The sequence below is a fragment of the Neoarthrinium moseri genome (assembly GCF_022829205.1).
Source record: "Neoarthrinium moseri strain CBS 164.80 chromosome Unknown scaffold45_Wmoseri_CBS_16480, whole genome shotgun sequence".
NCBI classification, from domain to species: domain Eukaryota; kingdom Fungi; phylum Ascomycota; class Sordariomycetes; order Amphisphaeriales; family Apiosporaceae; genus Neoarthrinium; species Neoarthrinium moseri.
The window spans coordinates 1-15,103 of NW_026055159.1; the positions used below are offsets into that span (position 1 = coordinate 1).

The 15,103-nt window shown below is 57.0% G+C and overlaps 4 protein-coding genes across 4 annotated transcripts; 2 read left to right on the forward strand and 2 right to left on the reverse strand.

Annotated features, from left to right (window-relative positions):
• Positions 1 to 173: 173 nt before the first annotated feature.
• JN550_009598 (uncharacterized protein) lies at positions 174 to 1,163 on the forward strand (the record flags this gene model as incomplete). Its single annotated transcript, XM_049321687.1, has 5 exons — positions 174 to 284; positions 338 to 751; positions 804 to 918; positions 972 to 1,057; positions 1,104 to 1,163. The coding sequence occupies 5 exons, from the start codon at positions 174 to 176 to the stop codon at positions 1,161 to 1,163; spliced, it is 786 nt and encodes a 261-aa protein (XP_049168336.1).
• A 375-nt stretch (positions 1,164 to 1,538) lies between these two features.
• JN550_009599 (uncharacterized protein) lies at positions 1,539 to 3,143 on the forward strand (the record flags this gene model as incomplete). Its single annotated transcript, XM_049321688.1, has 1 exon — positions 1,539 to 3,143. The coding sequence occupies one exon, from the start codon at positions 1,539 to 1,541 to the stop codon at positions 3,141 to 3,143; it is 1,605 nt and encodes a 534-aa protein (XP_049168337.1).
• A 318-nt stretch (positions 3,144 to 3,461) lies between these two features.
• On the reverse strand, positions 3,462 to 5,815 carry JN550_009600 (uncharacterized protein; the record flags this gene model as incomplete). The annotated part of the gene is made up of 2 exons (XM_049321689.1): positions 3,462 to 5,113; positions 5,182 to 5,815. The coding sequence occupies 2 exons, from the start codon at positions 5,813 to 5,815 to the stop codon at positions 3,462 to 3,464; spliced, it is 2,286 nt and encodes a 761-aa protein (XP_049168338.1).
• Positions 5,816 to 7,301: 1,486 nt separating this feature from the next.
• Positions 7,302 to 13,867, reverse strand: JN550_009601 (uncharacterized protein; the record flags this gene model as incomplete). Its single annotated transcript, XM_049321691.1, has 5 exons — positions 7,302 to 10,060; positions 10,119 to 12,800; positions 12,856 to 13,527; positions 13,581 to 13,675; positions 13,743 to 13,867. 5 exons carry the CDS (start codon positions 13,865 to 13,867, stop codon positions 7,302 to 7,304), a joined length of 6,333 nt encoding a protein of 2,110 aa, XP_049168339.1.
• Positions 13,868 to 15,103: the final 1,236 nt, after the last annotated feature.

Consider the following 15,103-nt stretch of genomic DNA (forward strand, 5'->3'; position numbering starts at 1 on the left):
CACCCCGAGTCGAAGGCATCCACCACGCAATACTCATCTCAACACTACAGGTACGGGCTGTTACTCTCCGTCATGGACATGTTCGACTTGTTCAGTTATCTTTGGTCGGAGGTATCATGTTTCCCCTGCTTCTCGTCGCCAGCCTATGTTTTTTGGTTGGCGGCCTTACAAATATGCGGGACGGTAGTGGCCTGGGACAGGCTCAACGCTTTACCGCGTCTGCCACAACAGCTGCCACATTACCATTGATAATATCTCCCCTCATTTTGGTGACTCCTTCGGTGGTAAGTCTATCTAGATAAGTGGAATCAGGTTTGCTGCTTACCTATGACTTCAGTTGAACTCCGCCCTAGACTTGAGCACTCCGGAAAGTACTAACGACTCTTTGGCGCTTTCGCGGGCGACTTCTCTCGTTCTCCTCCTACTCTATTGTGTGTGGCTCGTGTTTCAATTGCGGACGCATAACAACTTCTTCACATTTGGCGAGTCTGAATATGCAGGCGACGGGCCAGTGGAGCTGCTATTTGAGGAAGAAGAGCCTGCATATCTGCCGCCCGCTTTTGCAGCATTAGCTTACTTGCTGACGGCAACGCTGTGTATTCTCTGTACAAATTCCTTCGTGCAAGCCATGGACGATGCCTGGGGCCCCAGGTCCTCCCCTCTTATCGGGCTATTCCTTTTCCCAATGATAACCAGTAGTGCGGAATGCGTTGTAGGGATTATAATAGCAACGAAGAATAAGATGGATATGGTGAGTCAGCAGTATGCCAGTTCCATGACTGATGAGTGTCTAACAAGAGTAGGCCATGGCTGTTCTCTACGGGTGTACAGTTCAAGTCGTCCTTCTCGAGGCGCCTTTACTTGTACTAGTGGGAGGGGCTCTGTCCATGAAGCCCTTTACCTTGGACTTCATGCCAGGTGGGTAAATCAGTATTTCCCGATAAACCAAATATTTGACTGATTGGATCCAGCTGAGATCACGTCGATTTTGATGACCGCCGCCGTCGGTGCTTATGTTTTTCAACATGGATCCTCGACTTATCTGGATGGTGTTGTGGTAAGTATATCTCCCACTTCGTTTGAATGTCGTTGACACCTACCAGCTCCTTGGGCTCTACTTGATCCTTCTCTCTGCTCTCGAAACGCTACACATGCAGGCCTAATCGGCTTACAAGCCTCCAAGGTCGAACAAAGAGGATAGCATAGACAGATCCTACAGCGTACCAATATGTACATATCTTGGCTGAAGGGGAAGAAAAAAGAAAGAAAGAAAAAAAAAAAAGACTGCATGCTGCCTCAGGGTTCGATCTATTGTAGTGTACCAAGCGAGCTTGCTTAGAACTTGGTTCAGCCGCATTACCGAAGTGCATATGCACCCTGGTCAGATGCGGATTTCAGCTGTTCAGCTGCGGCCATGCAGGTTCGCTCCTATTGGGCCTTCTCCGCGCTCTCACTCTAAGCCAGCGTAGTTGGATTTTTGACCAGAGAAGGCATTCTATCATCCCATATCTCAAAGACACAGATTTACCACGCTCCTTATGCGTCTGATCAACTCTGAGACCCTGCAACTCAAAGACGTGGTAGGACAAGTCCCGCCGTACGCCATTTTGTCTCACACATGGGGCCCCGACGAGCTGTCTTACCAGTCATACCGTGACCCAGAAGAGCGGCAGGCGCACGCCGGTTATCCCAAGGTCAGGCTTCTCTGCGAGCAGGCCCGAAGAGATGGACTGGAGTACGTGTGGATCGATACTTGCTGCATCGACAAGTCCAGCAGCGCCGAGTTGAGCGAGGCCATCAACTCCATGTTCCGGTGGTACAGCGAGTCTGCGACCTGCTATGCCTACATCGAGGATTTTGACTTGTCTGACGATGACGTCGGGATCAAGATGACGGCCAAGCTGAGAGCCTGCCGATGGTTTTCTCGCGGCTGGACGCTCCAGGAGCTCATAGCCCCCAAACAGGTGCACTTCTTCGGAGCGGGCTGGCAGGCCATCGGCGAGCGGTCGGCCATGAAGACCGCACTGGCAGCGATCACGGGGATAGACGAGGACGTGCTGGGAGAGAACCCCACCGACATCAAGCTGATCAGCGTCGCGAAGAAGATGAGCTGGGCCGCGGGCCGGGAGACGACACGGGTCGAGGACATCGCGTACTGCCTGCTGGGCCTGTTCGACGTCCACATGCCCATGCTGTACGGCGAGGGCGCCAAGGCCTTCGTGCGGCTGCAGGAGGAGATCCTGCGCGAGTCGGAGGACCACTCCATCTTCTGCTGGCGCGCGGCCCGCGACGGCGGGCCCGCCCCGTACCGCGGCATCCTGGCCGACTCGCCCGACGAGTTCCGCGGGAGCCAGAAGGTCGTGCCGTTCCCGAGCCTCCGCGCCGCCGGCTCGAGCCTCATCACGACGACGAGCCGCGGCGTCTCGCTGACCTCGACCGTCTTCTGGGACGCGGCGCGCGAGGACCGCATCGTGGCGCAGGTCGGGCTCAACTGCCGCTGGGGCGACGACTTCGACAGCGTCATCGGGATCGCGCTCGTCTCGCACGGCGGCACCGACCAGTACTTCCGGACGAGCCCGACCGAGCTCATGTCGCTGCCGTCGTACGGGCGCCAGGAGACCATCTACGTGGCCAAGTCGGTCCACCTCCGGCAGGTGACGCCGATCCCCAAGCTCAACCGCCAGAGCGCCATCTACTTCAGCCTCCTGCCCCGGGGCTCCGAGGCCAAGGCCGTCTACCCGGACGGCGCCAAGTACGACAAGCAGCTCCGGCTGCTGGAGCTGGGCCCATGGGTCGCGGACGGCAAGGCTGGCCTGGTGCTGGAGTGCCCCGGCGTCCCGGGCCGCATCCTGGTCCTGTTCTGGGTGACGCGGGATCCGGAGACGTGGCTCTACACGTACGCCTTTGACGTGAAGACCGCGCCGCCCGAGATGGCGCATGCGTGGTTCCTAGCCGCGAGGAAACCCCGCGAGCCGGGCAGCGAGCACACGATCCTGCATGGCAGGCAGCAGCTCGTGGTCAGGGGCCGGCCGGGCAAGGTGCAGGGCTTCGACCTGTTCTGCGTCGAGGTCAGGGTCGAGGAGGCTCGCTTGGCACCGTCCTGGAGGGCCCGCTCCGTCTACTCGGCTTCGAGGATACTGTAAAGATAAGTTGACATGGTGAACCCCCTGAACGGAGCCTCCCACGTTAAGCAGCAAGTTGAAGTTATGTAAGCAAAACAGAACCTTGCTTAACATGTCGGGTTTGTCGTTAAGACTTAGATGGCTTAATTCGTGGCGCCAAACGTTAAGGGGCTACATCAATCAGCGATAAAACCATGAAGAACTAGCAGGGTGTAGCATAATTACGGTAGTGTTTCATTACAGGACTCGCGTACACAAAAAATATACATCCCTTCTACCCAAGACAACTGTACACTATCTCCAAAAGCCCTCGGAACCCGCTCGCCAGGGGTCCTTCTTTCACAGCTCGCCCATCAGAAGTTCCCGCGTCCCATTACCCGCCGACCCGTTGCCGTCGTGCAGCTTCCCAAACGCCGCGCGGTACGCAAATACGAAATTGAGAATCAGGGCGATCATCATGGCGATGCTGACGGCGATGGGGCCGACCATGTTGTCAAAGTCCTTGCCGCTGCGCTCGATGATCATGCTCTGGCGGCGGTTGAACATGAAGTAGCCCCAAATGCCGGCCATGGCGGCGATGGCGATGTAGGCGATGCCCATGCACTCGGCCAGGAAGTTCTCGCCGGCGGCCGTGTACAGGCCGACGGCCAGACTGCCGAGCAGGACGCAGATGTGCTGCCACTTGAGGAAGGTGCGCTCGTTGGCGAGCCAGACCTTCTGCTCGATCTGCAGGGGCCCCTCGTTCTTGATCCAGGTCGTGGGTTCCACGACGCCCTCGGGAAGCTTGACACGGTCGCGGCGCAGGCGGGCGTAGCTGCCGATGGAGAAGCTGGGCAGGATCTTGCCGAGCGTGCCGTAGTCCTGCTGGCCGCCGGGCTGGTCGTGGTGGTCCTCGCCGTCCTCTTCCCGACCGTTGGCGCCGGAGGCATGGTCTTCGGCCTCGACGCGCTGAGCCAAGTAGGATTGCCCGACAGGCGAGCTGGCGGCAGGCTTGTAGGACCCGGCCGCGGCCTTGTACGAGGCAGAGCCTTTGCCTAGGAAGCTTCCGATAACCTGAGCATCCTCGGCACGGTTCTTCTTCTTCTGCTCCTCCTCGTCCCATGCCTGCTTGGGACTCTTGCGGATGTCCCTCTCCAGGTCACTAAGCCAGAAGGGCAAGTTGTTGACGTAGTCCTCGAACAGCGAGGCGACACCGTGGACGAATTTGGAGAAGCGAGGAGCCGAGTGCACCAGGTGCGAGCCCATCAGGTCCTCCACCCACGTGGGCTTCTTGCGGTTGGCGTCCTCCTTGACCTTGATCTCGAGCAGGGCATAAGGGAACTTGGACACCTCGCTCTGGTTGATGTTCTTGAAGGGGTAGGTCATGTTGCTGTTGTCAATGTCCCCTCTATGCCAGTCGCTGGGGTCCCGACAGGGCCGATCTCGGTCGAGGGTGTCTTCGCGGATGAAGGCAATATCCGAGTCGATCGAGACCCTCACGCGGTCGTCGGCCGGCTTCTGGAACGCCGTACGGGTGTAGACAGCCCGCAAGACCGGGTCGAGCTTGTGCTTGGTGATGAAGTCTTGGATCTCGTCGGCGGTCTTCTTCAACGACTCAACCCTGTCGGGCTGCTGTCCTTGGCGCTCCATCTTCTGGATCGTCTTCTCCATCTTGTACTCGCCGTTGATGAACTGCTTGATGTACTTGTCCTTGATGTTGATCTTCTTCTCCTCGCTGGTGCCATTCTCGTGGATGATCTTCTGCTCAAGGTAGATCTCGGGCTTGGCGCTGAGGGGGCCGTACCAGCGCAGGCGCAGCGAGGACGCATCCACCTGGCGGTCCACCTTGCGCATGTACAGGTCAAACTTGGACGTATCAAAGTACAGCGAGGTAATGCTGGGGTCTTCGTTGCCCTCGAGCTCCTTGGAGGCCTGCTCGCTGTAGACCAGGGCAGGTAGGCGGCGCAGGATGAAGGTCTTGACCTCGAGGAGGTTATCGGGATGGACCCAGACTGGCGCAGGAAATTCGGCGTTAGCAGATGAGCAACTTGACTTGGTATCGATATAGTTGGCGACTTACACTTGTGGGCGGTGTACCGCTCGCCGTTCTTGACCTCCTCTTGGTGCTCTAGGTCCGGGGGCTGGGACTGGTCGGCGCCGTCGTCGAGGTGGGAGTCGATGATGTAGTAGATGGTGGACAGCTTCTTGAGCAGGGGCGAGTACTCCTTCTCGGCGTTGAGGCCGCGGTCGGACAGGCGCAGCTTCATGAGGGGCCGGACCTTGTAGCGGTCGCCGCGCTTGCGGTCATGCTTCTTGACGATCTTGAGGAAGCCGGTGTAGTTGACGCTGCTGTACTTCTTGAGCTGCTCGACCTCGCTGGTGATGGCGTTGGCCTCGTCCTTGAGCTGCTTGAGGCGGCCGTCGGTGATGTCGCTCTTGGGCTTGCCCTCGGCCGGGGCGATGTCCTTGAGCTTGTCGAAGGCGTCGTCGATGCGGCGGCGCAGGCTGGCGACCGTCTGCTCCTGGAAGGTGGCGACCTTGTCGAGCTGGACGTTGAAGATCTCGTCGCTGAAGCGGGTCTCGTCCTCCTCGGTCCAGGGGGTGTCATCGTCGCGCTGGTCCTCGCGCAGGAGGCTCTTGAGCTTGGAGTAGTCGATGTACTGGCCCTTCCACGGCGGGTAGGTGGCCTCGCGCAGGGTCTTGCCGAAACGCATCCTGACTTGTCTTCTGCAGACACCAGAGCGACGGCTCCGGCGGCGACGGGAGGAGGGTTCTGAGGTTCGGGAATCTGGTAGGTAGGTAGGTGGGAATGTATGTATTCTCTCGTTACGGGGACGACGAGCTAGGCGAGCTATCCGACCAAGAGAAGGCCAAGACTACCCTACCCGATTGACAGAATCTACAAGGCCGGCCACCTAGACGTGTACGCAGCAGCCAAGATAATCGAAGAGAGTCGGATCAAGGACGAGGAGATGGAAAAAATACGACAAGAAGGCAGGTCTGCGAAGCCAATGCCGAGCCCGAGGCCAATGCTTGTTTTGGGTGACGGGTACAGAGCACTGATGAATAACATTTGGTCGTCGGGTGCCGCCCTCTTGGCCCTCGTTCTCGTTGTCCCCACCTCAAAACTTCAGCGTCCTGGCGTCCAGGCGGTCCAGGCGGTCCCATGTCGGGAACCTTTCGTCACCGGGGCGGCACCCGACCCCACTCTGCCCACCTTCAGGTCGCCCGTGGTGCCAGCTCCCAGAAGCAAAAAAAGCCTCCAGAGCTTGTTGCCGCATGGGGATAGCTGCCGACCCCATTGACCAATGGCTAGGCGTCGCGGCATACACGTGCGGTGGGCTGGTCGAGGGGGCCTGACAATACCTGCAGAAACTCGGCAAGTTAGCGGGGCAGACACAGTTGAGTTATTCGCTGCTGCTTCTTTTCTTTACGTTCGATTTCCTCAGTCTCGCCTCGGGTTTGGCCGCACAGCTGGGTACCGAGTGTGCTCTTTGATGTGCGAAATATGATCTATTTTCTTCTGCAAGTGGCCGATAGCTAGAGAGTGTACATCTTGCACTGTATTTATTGCGATGGGATTGATAGGTACTGCAGACTGATCAAAGACGTCTGATGTGGTTCAAAACTCAATTCCCACCAAGTTTGTGGCCCGCAGCCTGTCGGTTCGATCCACGTGCGTATGGAATAAACTACAGAGTCTGCTTCGGAACTCAGATAAGCAGATCATTTGCCGTGTGCTTCTTTCTAGCCTCGCGTCCACGGAGTCGCACTATTTGTAACATCTCATCATCACACACAGGGACACGGTTCAGCCATGTGCGTATAGAACATTCCTAATCATGTACTATATTTGACTACTTATAGACCATTCTTCGTAATATGCGTATGTACAGAGCCAAAGCCAAAGCCAAATCAACTGAAAGGCAACAAAACCAAACGCGTAGCAACCTCTTGCCGCAACGACTGTCATGAAATGCAAATTCCAATGCAAATGCTGATCTCCTTTTTTTGCCACTTGATCTCTCATGGTATTCTCATGGTATCGTAAAATCAAAGAAACCTGCATGAAAACAAGGTATTTTCCGCCTGCCCCCCCAAAGCACCCGAAGCCGTGGCCATCATATTTTTCTTCCGTTTCTATTCGTAAACATAACGTTACATGACGGGTTTCGTTCTGTGCGTAGAGTCGTTTCGTGCTTATGCCGCAGCGACGCTGAAGATCTCCTGGGCCGTGCGCTTGATGATGCCACCAGTGACCGGCAGGCTGGTGCACTTCTCGAGGAACAGATCGACCTCGCGGGCAGCCTGTCGTCCTTCGTTGATGCCCCAGACGATGAGCGACTGTCCGCGGCGGCAGTCACCAGCGGCGAAGATGCCGGGAACGTTGGTGGCGTACGAGCCAGCCGGGGTCTTGACGTTCTTCCTGGCGTCCTTCTCGATCTCCTCGCCGAGCACGCGGGCCTCGGGGCCGAGGAAACCCATCGACAGGAGCACCAGGTCGGCGGGGAAGAACTGCTTGGTGTCCTCCAGCTTCTTCATGTCCCAGCCGCCCGAGGCAGACTTGGTCCACTCGACACGGATCGTGTTGATGCCCTTGACGCGGCCAGTGCCGTCGTCGACGAACTCCTCCGACATGATGCAGTACTCGCGGGGGTCCTTGCCCATGTGTTGCTTGACCTCGGTGTGACCGTAGTCGACACGGTAGATACGAGGCCACTGGGGCCAGGGGTTGTCGTTGCCACGCTGGGGCGGCGGCTGCGGCAGAAGTTCGAAGTTGATGACCGACTTGGCGCCGTGACGGACCGAGGTACCAATGCAGTCGTTTCCGGTATCACCACCACCAATGACGACCACGTCCTTGTCCTTGGCCGAGAGGTAGGCGCCGTCCTGCAGCTCCGAGTCGAGCAGGGACTTGGTGTTCTTGTGCAGGAACTCCATGGCAAAGTGGATACCCTCCAGGTTGCGGCCCTTGATGGGAAGGTCACGGGCAACAGTGGCACCAGTGGCAATGACGACGGCGTCGTTCTGGGCCTTGAGGTCGGACAGGGAGATGTCCTCGCCAATGGCAACGCCGGTCTTGAAGATGATGCCTTCGGCGGCCATGAAGTCGGTACGTCTCTTGACAATGCGCTTGTCGAGCTTCATGTTGGGGATACCGTACATGAGCAGACCCCCAGGCCTGTCAGCACGCTCGTAGACCGTGACAGTGTGTCCAGCCCGGTTGAGCTGGTCGGCACAGGCCAGACCGGCGGGACCAGAGCCAACGATGGCGATGGTCTTGCCAGTGCGTACCTTGGGCGGCTGAGGAACCATCCAGCCCATCTCGAAGCCTCTGTCGATGATGGCACACTCGATCGACTTGATGCCGACGGGGTCCTCGTTGATGCCGAGCACACAGGCGCCCTCGCAAGGAGCAGGGCAGACACGACCAGTGAACTCGGGGAAGTTGTTGGTCATCAACAGGCGGTTCAGGGCATCTTGCCACTGATTTTGAAAGACCAATTCGTTCCATTTGGGGATGATGTTGGAGATCGGGCAACCGGTCTCAGATTGGCAGAAGGGAACACCACAGTCCATGCAACGGGCCGACTGGTACTTGAGCTCGTCCTCGTCGAGACGCTGGGACAGCTCTTGCCAATCCTTGGTGCGTGTCTTGGCGTTTCTGTACTTCTCCGAGCGGCGCTGGTACTTCATGAAACCCTTGGTCTTGTCCAAGACGAGGGCGCGCTTCTTCTCAGCTGCATTGTCGCCGACGGCCTCCTCCATGTCCTGGAGCTTGCCACCCTTCTCCTCCTTCTTGTGCTTGGAACCAGGGAGGACAGGCAGGTTGTACTCGGCGCGCTTGGCCTCGGCGGCCTTGGCGGCTTCCTCTTCGAGGACTCTCTTGTAGTCGACGGGAAGGACCTTGACGAAGCGGGGCAGCGCCCTGTTGAAGTCCACCAGGATACGAGCGGCGAGCTCAGATCCAGTGTAGTGGTGGTGGTCCTCGATCAAGCCACGCAGGAAGGCAATCTCAGTGGGATCCTCAACTTCCGAGGCTTCAACCATCTCCATGTTGAGCTTGGACATGAAGTCGCGGTGAATGTCAAGGACATAGGCGATACCACCAGACATACCAGCAGCGAAGTTACGGCCAGTGCTGCCAAGGACGACAACGCGTCCACCAGTCATGTACTCACAACCGTGGTCACCAACACCCTCAACGACGGCAGTCGCACCGGAGTTACGGACAGCAAATCGCTCTGCGGCAACACCCCTGAAGAAACAGGTTCCGAGGGTTGCACCATACAAGCAGGTGTTACCGATCAGAACGTTCTCCTCAGCCTTGAAGACAGCAGATCGGGGAGGGTAGACGATCAGGCGACCACCTGAAAGACCCTTACCGACGTAGTCGTTGGCATCACCCTCAAGCTCCAAGGTGATACCGGGTGCGAGGAAGGCACCGAATGACTGACCGGCGGAACCCTTGATGTTGACGTGGACGGTGTCCAGGGGCAGGCCAGCCTCACCATATCTCTTAGAGATTTGGTAGGACAGGGATGTACCCATCGCTCGGTCAGTGTTGACAATGTCACACTCGATTCTGCTAGGCAGGCCCTTGTCGAGAGTCAACTCAGCCTCTGAGATGAGCTTGTTGTCCAGGCGGACATAGAGGCGGTGATCCTGCTTGCGGACGTTGAAGGTGGCAACGCCAGGACGCAGCTTGTGAGCAGGGGTGAGGATCAGGGAGAGATCGATGTTGGCGGTCTTGTTGGTTCGGAGCTCATCCTTGACCTTGAGGACCTCTACATGACCAACCATCTCGTTGATGGTACGGAAACCAAGCTGGGCCATGATGGCACGGAGCTCGTTGGCGACGTAGTAGAAGAAGTTGATGACATGCTCGGGAGTACCAGTGAACTTCTTGCGGAGCTCAGGATCCTGCGTAGCAATTCCCACGGGGCAAGTGTTCAAATCTAGTATTGGTTAGCAAGGAATATGCTTAGAAACTTGGTAGAAATTGATAGAACTTACGGCACTTCCTCATCATGATACAGCCCATGGCGATCAAGGGAGTAGTAGCGAAACCCCACTCCTCGGCACCGAGCAAGCAGGCAATGGCAACATCACGACCAGTTCGGAGCTGACCATCAGTCTGGACAACGACACGGCCACGGAGGTCGTTGAGGACAAGGGTCTGGTGGGTCTCGGCGAGACCCAACTCCCAAGGAAGACCGGCGTACTTGATACCGGTCCATCGGGAAGCACCGGTACCACCGTCGTGACCAGAGATCAGGATGTGGTCGGCCTTGGCCTTGGCGACACCAGAGGCGACGATACCGACACCGGTCTCAGAGACAAGCTTGACAGAGACTCTGGACCGAGGGCTGGAGCACTTCAGGTCGTAGATCAGTTGCTTCAAGTCCTCAATAGAGTAGATATCGTGGTGAGGAGGAGGTGAGATCAGACCGACACCAGGGGTGGAGTGACGAGTTCTGGCGATAGACTTGGAGACCTTGTGTCCAGGAAGCTCACCACCCTCACCGGGCTTGGCACCCTGAGCCATCTTGATCTGGAGCTCATCGGAGTCAGCGAGGTAAGCCGAGGTGACACCGAATCGTCCAGAGGCAATCTGCTTGATGGCAGATCTCATGGTGTCACCGTTGGCCATAACCTGCGATCGCTCGGGGTCCTCACCACCTTCACCGGTGTTGGACTTGCCACCGAGACGGTTCATGGCAACCGCCAATGTCGAGTGAGACTCCATGGAGATGGAACCGTATGACATGGCACCCGTGCAGAAGCGTCGTACGATCTCGGTCCAGGGCTCAACCTGATCAATAGGGATCGGCGTACATTCGTCAAACTTGAAGTCAAGCATACCACGAAGCGTGCAAGCCTTGATCTGCTCGTACTCCGATCGAGAGTATGCCTCGTAGGACTTGTCGTTCTTGGTGCGGACTGCATCCTGGATGTTGGCAATAGAGGTGGGGTCGTTGATGTGAGCCTCGCCACCATCACGCCAATGGTACTCGCCAGACTCCGGAAGACCGGTGACGCCAATGGTCTCGCGGGAGGGGAAACCTCTCTCGTGGAATCGGAAAGCATCCTCAGCAATGATCTCAAAGGTAGCACCCTTGATACGGGAGGCAGTTCCCTTGAAACATCTCTCAACGACATCGTCATCGATACCGAGGGCCTCGAAAATCTGAGCACCCTTGTAGGAGGCAAGAGTGGAGATACCCATCTTGCTCATGACCTTGAGGATACCACCATCGCAAGAGTGCTTGTAGTTGGCAATCAAAGCATCGTCGGTGAGCTTCTTACGGATAAGACCCTCGCGGTTGAGCTTGATGATGCATTCCATGGCAAGGTAAGGGTTGACGGCGTCGGCACCGTATCCGAGGAGAACACACATGTGGTGAACTTCACGAGCCTCGGCAGTCTCGACGACGATGGCAGCCATGGATCGCCACTTGTTGCTGACAAGGTGGTGGTGGACCATACCAGAGGCCAGAAGAGCAGACACAGCCACACGGTCGGCAGATGTCTTGCGGTCGGACAAGACAATGATTCTGTCGCGTGCCTCGATAGCGGCAGTAGTCTCGTTGCAGATGTGCTCGAGGTGCTTCAGGTAACCAGCAACACCATCCTTCTTGGGGAACGTGAGGTCAATCGTCTTGACTGTCCAGTCGGGGTACAGCTTCGACATGTTTGTGAGAGAGTTGAACTCGGGGATGGACAGGATGGGGCTGGGCAGCAGGAGACGGCCACACTGGGTCGAGTCCATCTCCAACAGGTTTCCTTGAGGTCCGACGTAGCAGTCAAGGGACATGACAACGGACTCTCGGATAGGATCAATGGGAGGATTGGTGACCTGAGCAAACAGCTGACGGAAGTACTCGTACAGCAGACGGGGAGCCTGAGACAAGCAGGCCAGAGGAGCGTCGTTACCCATAGAGCCAAGAGCTTCCTTCTCGTCAGAAGCCATGGGAGCCAGCAGCAAGCTAACTTGCTCATGGGTGTAGCCATAAGCCAACAAGAGAGGATCCTCTTGAAGCTTTGTAGCATCGGGCTTAGGAGCAACGTCCAGGCCTGACTCAGTCGACTGGGTGAGGATCTTGGGCATGGTGAGAAGCTCGGTGTCGATCCACGAGCGGAAGTCAGCTCGGTTGGCGACAGCAGCCTTGAGCTCCGCATCGTCAATCAAGCGTCCAGCCTTGGTGTCGACAAGAAGCATGCGACCCGGCTGCAGACGACCCTTCTGGATGACCTTCTCGGGCTCAATGGGGATGGTGCCAACTTCGGAGGCGCAGATGATGCGGTCATCATCCATGATGTAGTAACGGCAGGGACGCAGACCGTTTCGGTCCAGGTTGGCACCGCAGTAACGACCATCAGCGAAGGTGAAGAGGGCCGGGCCGTCCCACGGCTCCATCTGGCATGCTGCCCACTCGTAGAATGCGGCCTTCTTAGGGTCCATGGCAGTGTTGCCTTGCCATGCCTCCGGAACCATCAGCATGACGGCTTCGGGAAGAGACAGGACACCGTTGATGGTCAACAGCTCCAAGACGTTGTCGAAAGCAGCAGAATCGGAACCACCATCCTCAACGATGGGGTAGAGCTGCTCGAGCTCATCGCCGAAGATGTCAGACTGCATGACACCCTCTCGGGCGCGCATCCAGTTCTTGTTACCACGGAGGGTGTTGATCTCACCTGCAGTAGTCGTGAGCATGAATGCAGACGTAATTAGATCAGTGGGATATCTTACCGTTGTGTGCTGCCCATCGCAGAGGCTGCGCACGATCCCATGAAGGGAAAGTGTTGGTGGAGAAACGGGAGTGCACCAGGGCAAAGTGCACTTGATAGTCAGCGTTCACCAGATCGTGATAGTACTGATAAACCTGCACAGGGGCAAGCTGTCCCTTGTAAACAATGTTTCTGTTTGACAAGGAACACAAGTAGAACCAGTTCTGGAGACCGATAGTGTGGGTGGCACGCTTTCGCAGCACATAGAGCTGTCTCTCGAAGTATCTGTCATCGAACTTCTCGGGATCCGTCGTTTCAGGCGCATCTCCAGAGCCATATGCAGATGCAAGCACGACAAAGGGTTGCAAAATGGTAGGCTCGCGGGACTTGGCAGCGGGGCCAAGAAGAGTAGAGTCTACGGGTACTTCACGCCAGCCCAAGACTCTGAGGCCCAACGAGTCGGCAATATCTTCCAATTGCCTCTTTGACTCCTGCAGAGTCTCCTCGTCCGGCTTAAAGAAAAGGTTTCCCACGGCGTACTGGCCCAGAGGCGGCAGCTTAATGCCAACCTCGCGCTCAAAGTTCTTGATGAAGAACTTGTGGGGGATCGAAGTCATCACACCTGCGCCATCACCATCTCGAGCATCTGAACCCACCGCTCCACGGTGGGTCATGTTGCACAGAAGGTTTCGTGCTGGAGGTTGGGTTAGTATGCAGTAGCGGCAATGATGAATTGGGTCGACCTACCATCGCTGACAATCTTGTGGCTTGCCTGGCCCTTGATGTGGCAGGCAAAACCGACACCACAGGCATCCTTCTCCAAATCAGGATCATACAATCCTCTGTAGAGTAATTGGGTCAGCAACTGATCTCCATCATGGGTGACATTGGCGGGGCTCATCAACGTACTGCTTCACCGGCAGGGCGCCAGCCCATGAGCCGTTGTTCTCTGTTTGGTAATCATAGGGATGGTATGATTCAGCCTCAGATTCGATGTGTGTTTGTCTGTCGTCGAAATCCACCGGCAAGCCCATGCTAGGCGAGTATGTCGGTGAACCTGACGGAGTGGTTGTGTGGGGTATCGTGGGTATCGAGAGTTCGGAGGAGAGGGAGTTGCACTTGGCGATGAGGGCAGCGGACGCCGCTCAAACGTCGAATCTGCGCGGGGAGAAAGCTCGTTAGTATACAATCACTCGCAAGAGTGTATGTGTCGTGGAAATGACAAAAGGCCAGGCACGACAGGAATGTGAGATCCGGTGAATGGCGGCGAGCTCCGAACCAGCTAGCCAGACGGATGGATACAGTATTGTGGGAAGCGGGGTGGTAGCAGTACTGGTTGGTTTCCGGTCAGAGGCAGACGCAACCTGACGAGATCGAGATTCGCGTGAGGATCCAGTCAAGACGCTGGCTGTTTGCAATGAATGATGTCCTCAGATGTTTGCGGTAGCGCTGAGGTTGGCTGGCAATTCTTGTGTGTTTGGCGTTGTTGCTTGTAGCATGCAGGCTTGTGATCCGGCTGGCCAGAATTATTTTTTTCCCTCTGGTGCCAGGACGAGCTAGAGCGTGGACCTGAGGTTGGGACTGAACGGAGCAGCCCGAGAGTCCAGGGATTGCCACAGAAAGTCGACAGACACCCAAAAAAGTGAATATTGTGTATTGACTGGTAGGTCTGGATTTTGCCCTCTGACTCGAAAGTCAATTGCGAGGAACGGCCACGAATCAGCTTATCCACCGTGCCACCACAGGGCGGCCCGGAGATGTCTGTCTGAGTCGCTCCAGTCTGTGATGCAACGGGACAGCTCTAGCGGCCCCCCCAGAGTGCCCAGAGTACCCAGAGTACCAGAGCTTGGGTAAGCTGGCAGCTTGCAACCGCTTTTGGCAATGGCCCTGCCGAATCACAGGCGCTGCAAAGAAATCTGGCGTGGGGAAGATATGACGACAGGCCAATGGCCGCCACGGTACTTGTGCATGCGGCTAACGCGACCGGGCCCTGATAGGCCGCGACCATCACAGTCCGCTGCCGCGCTCGCTGACTCTTTTCTCTCGCTCCCACCCCCATACTCCGCCGCGCGATAGGCACTCCGTAGCTGAGTCGCTGTTCGCTGGCTTCCGCGGTTGTTGGAGGGTGGAATCGCACAGTTACACGAGGAGCGCGCTCAATTGCGCACCGAGGTTGCATTGCCCACGCCTTGATGTGATGCTCGTCGCAAACCGGTGTTGTTGTCGATCCTCTCAGAAGGGTTTCCGTACGGGTCGCACAGCCCAATACA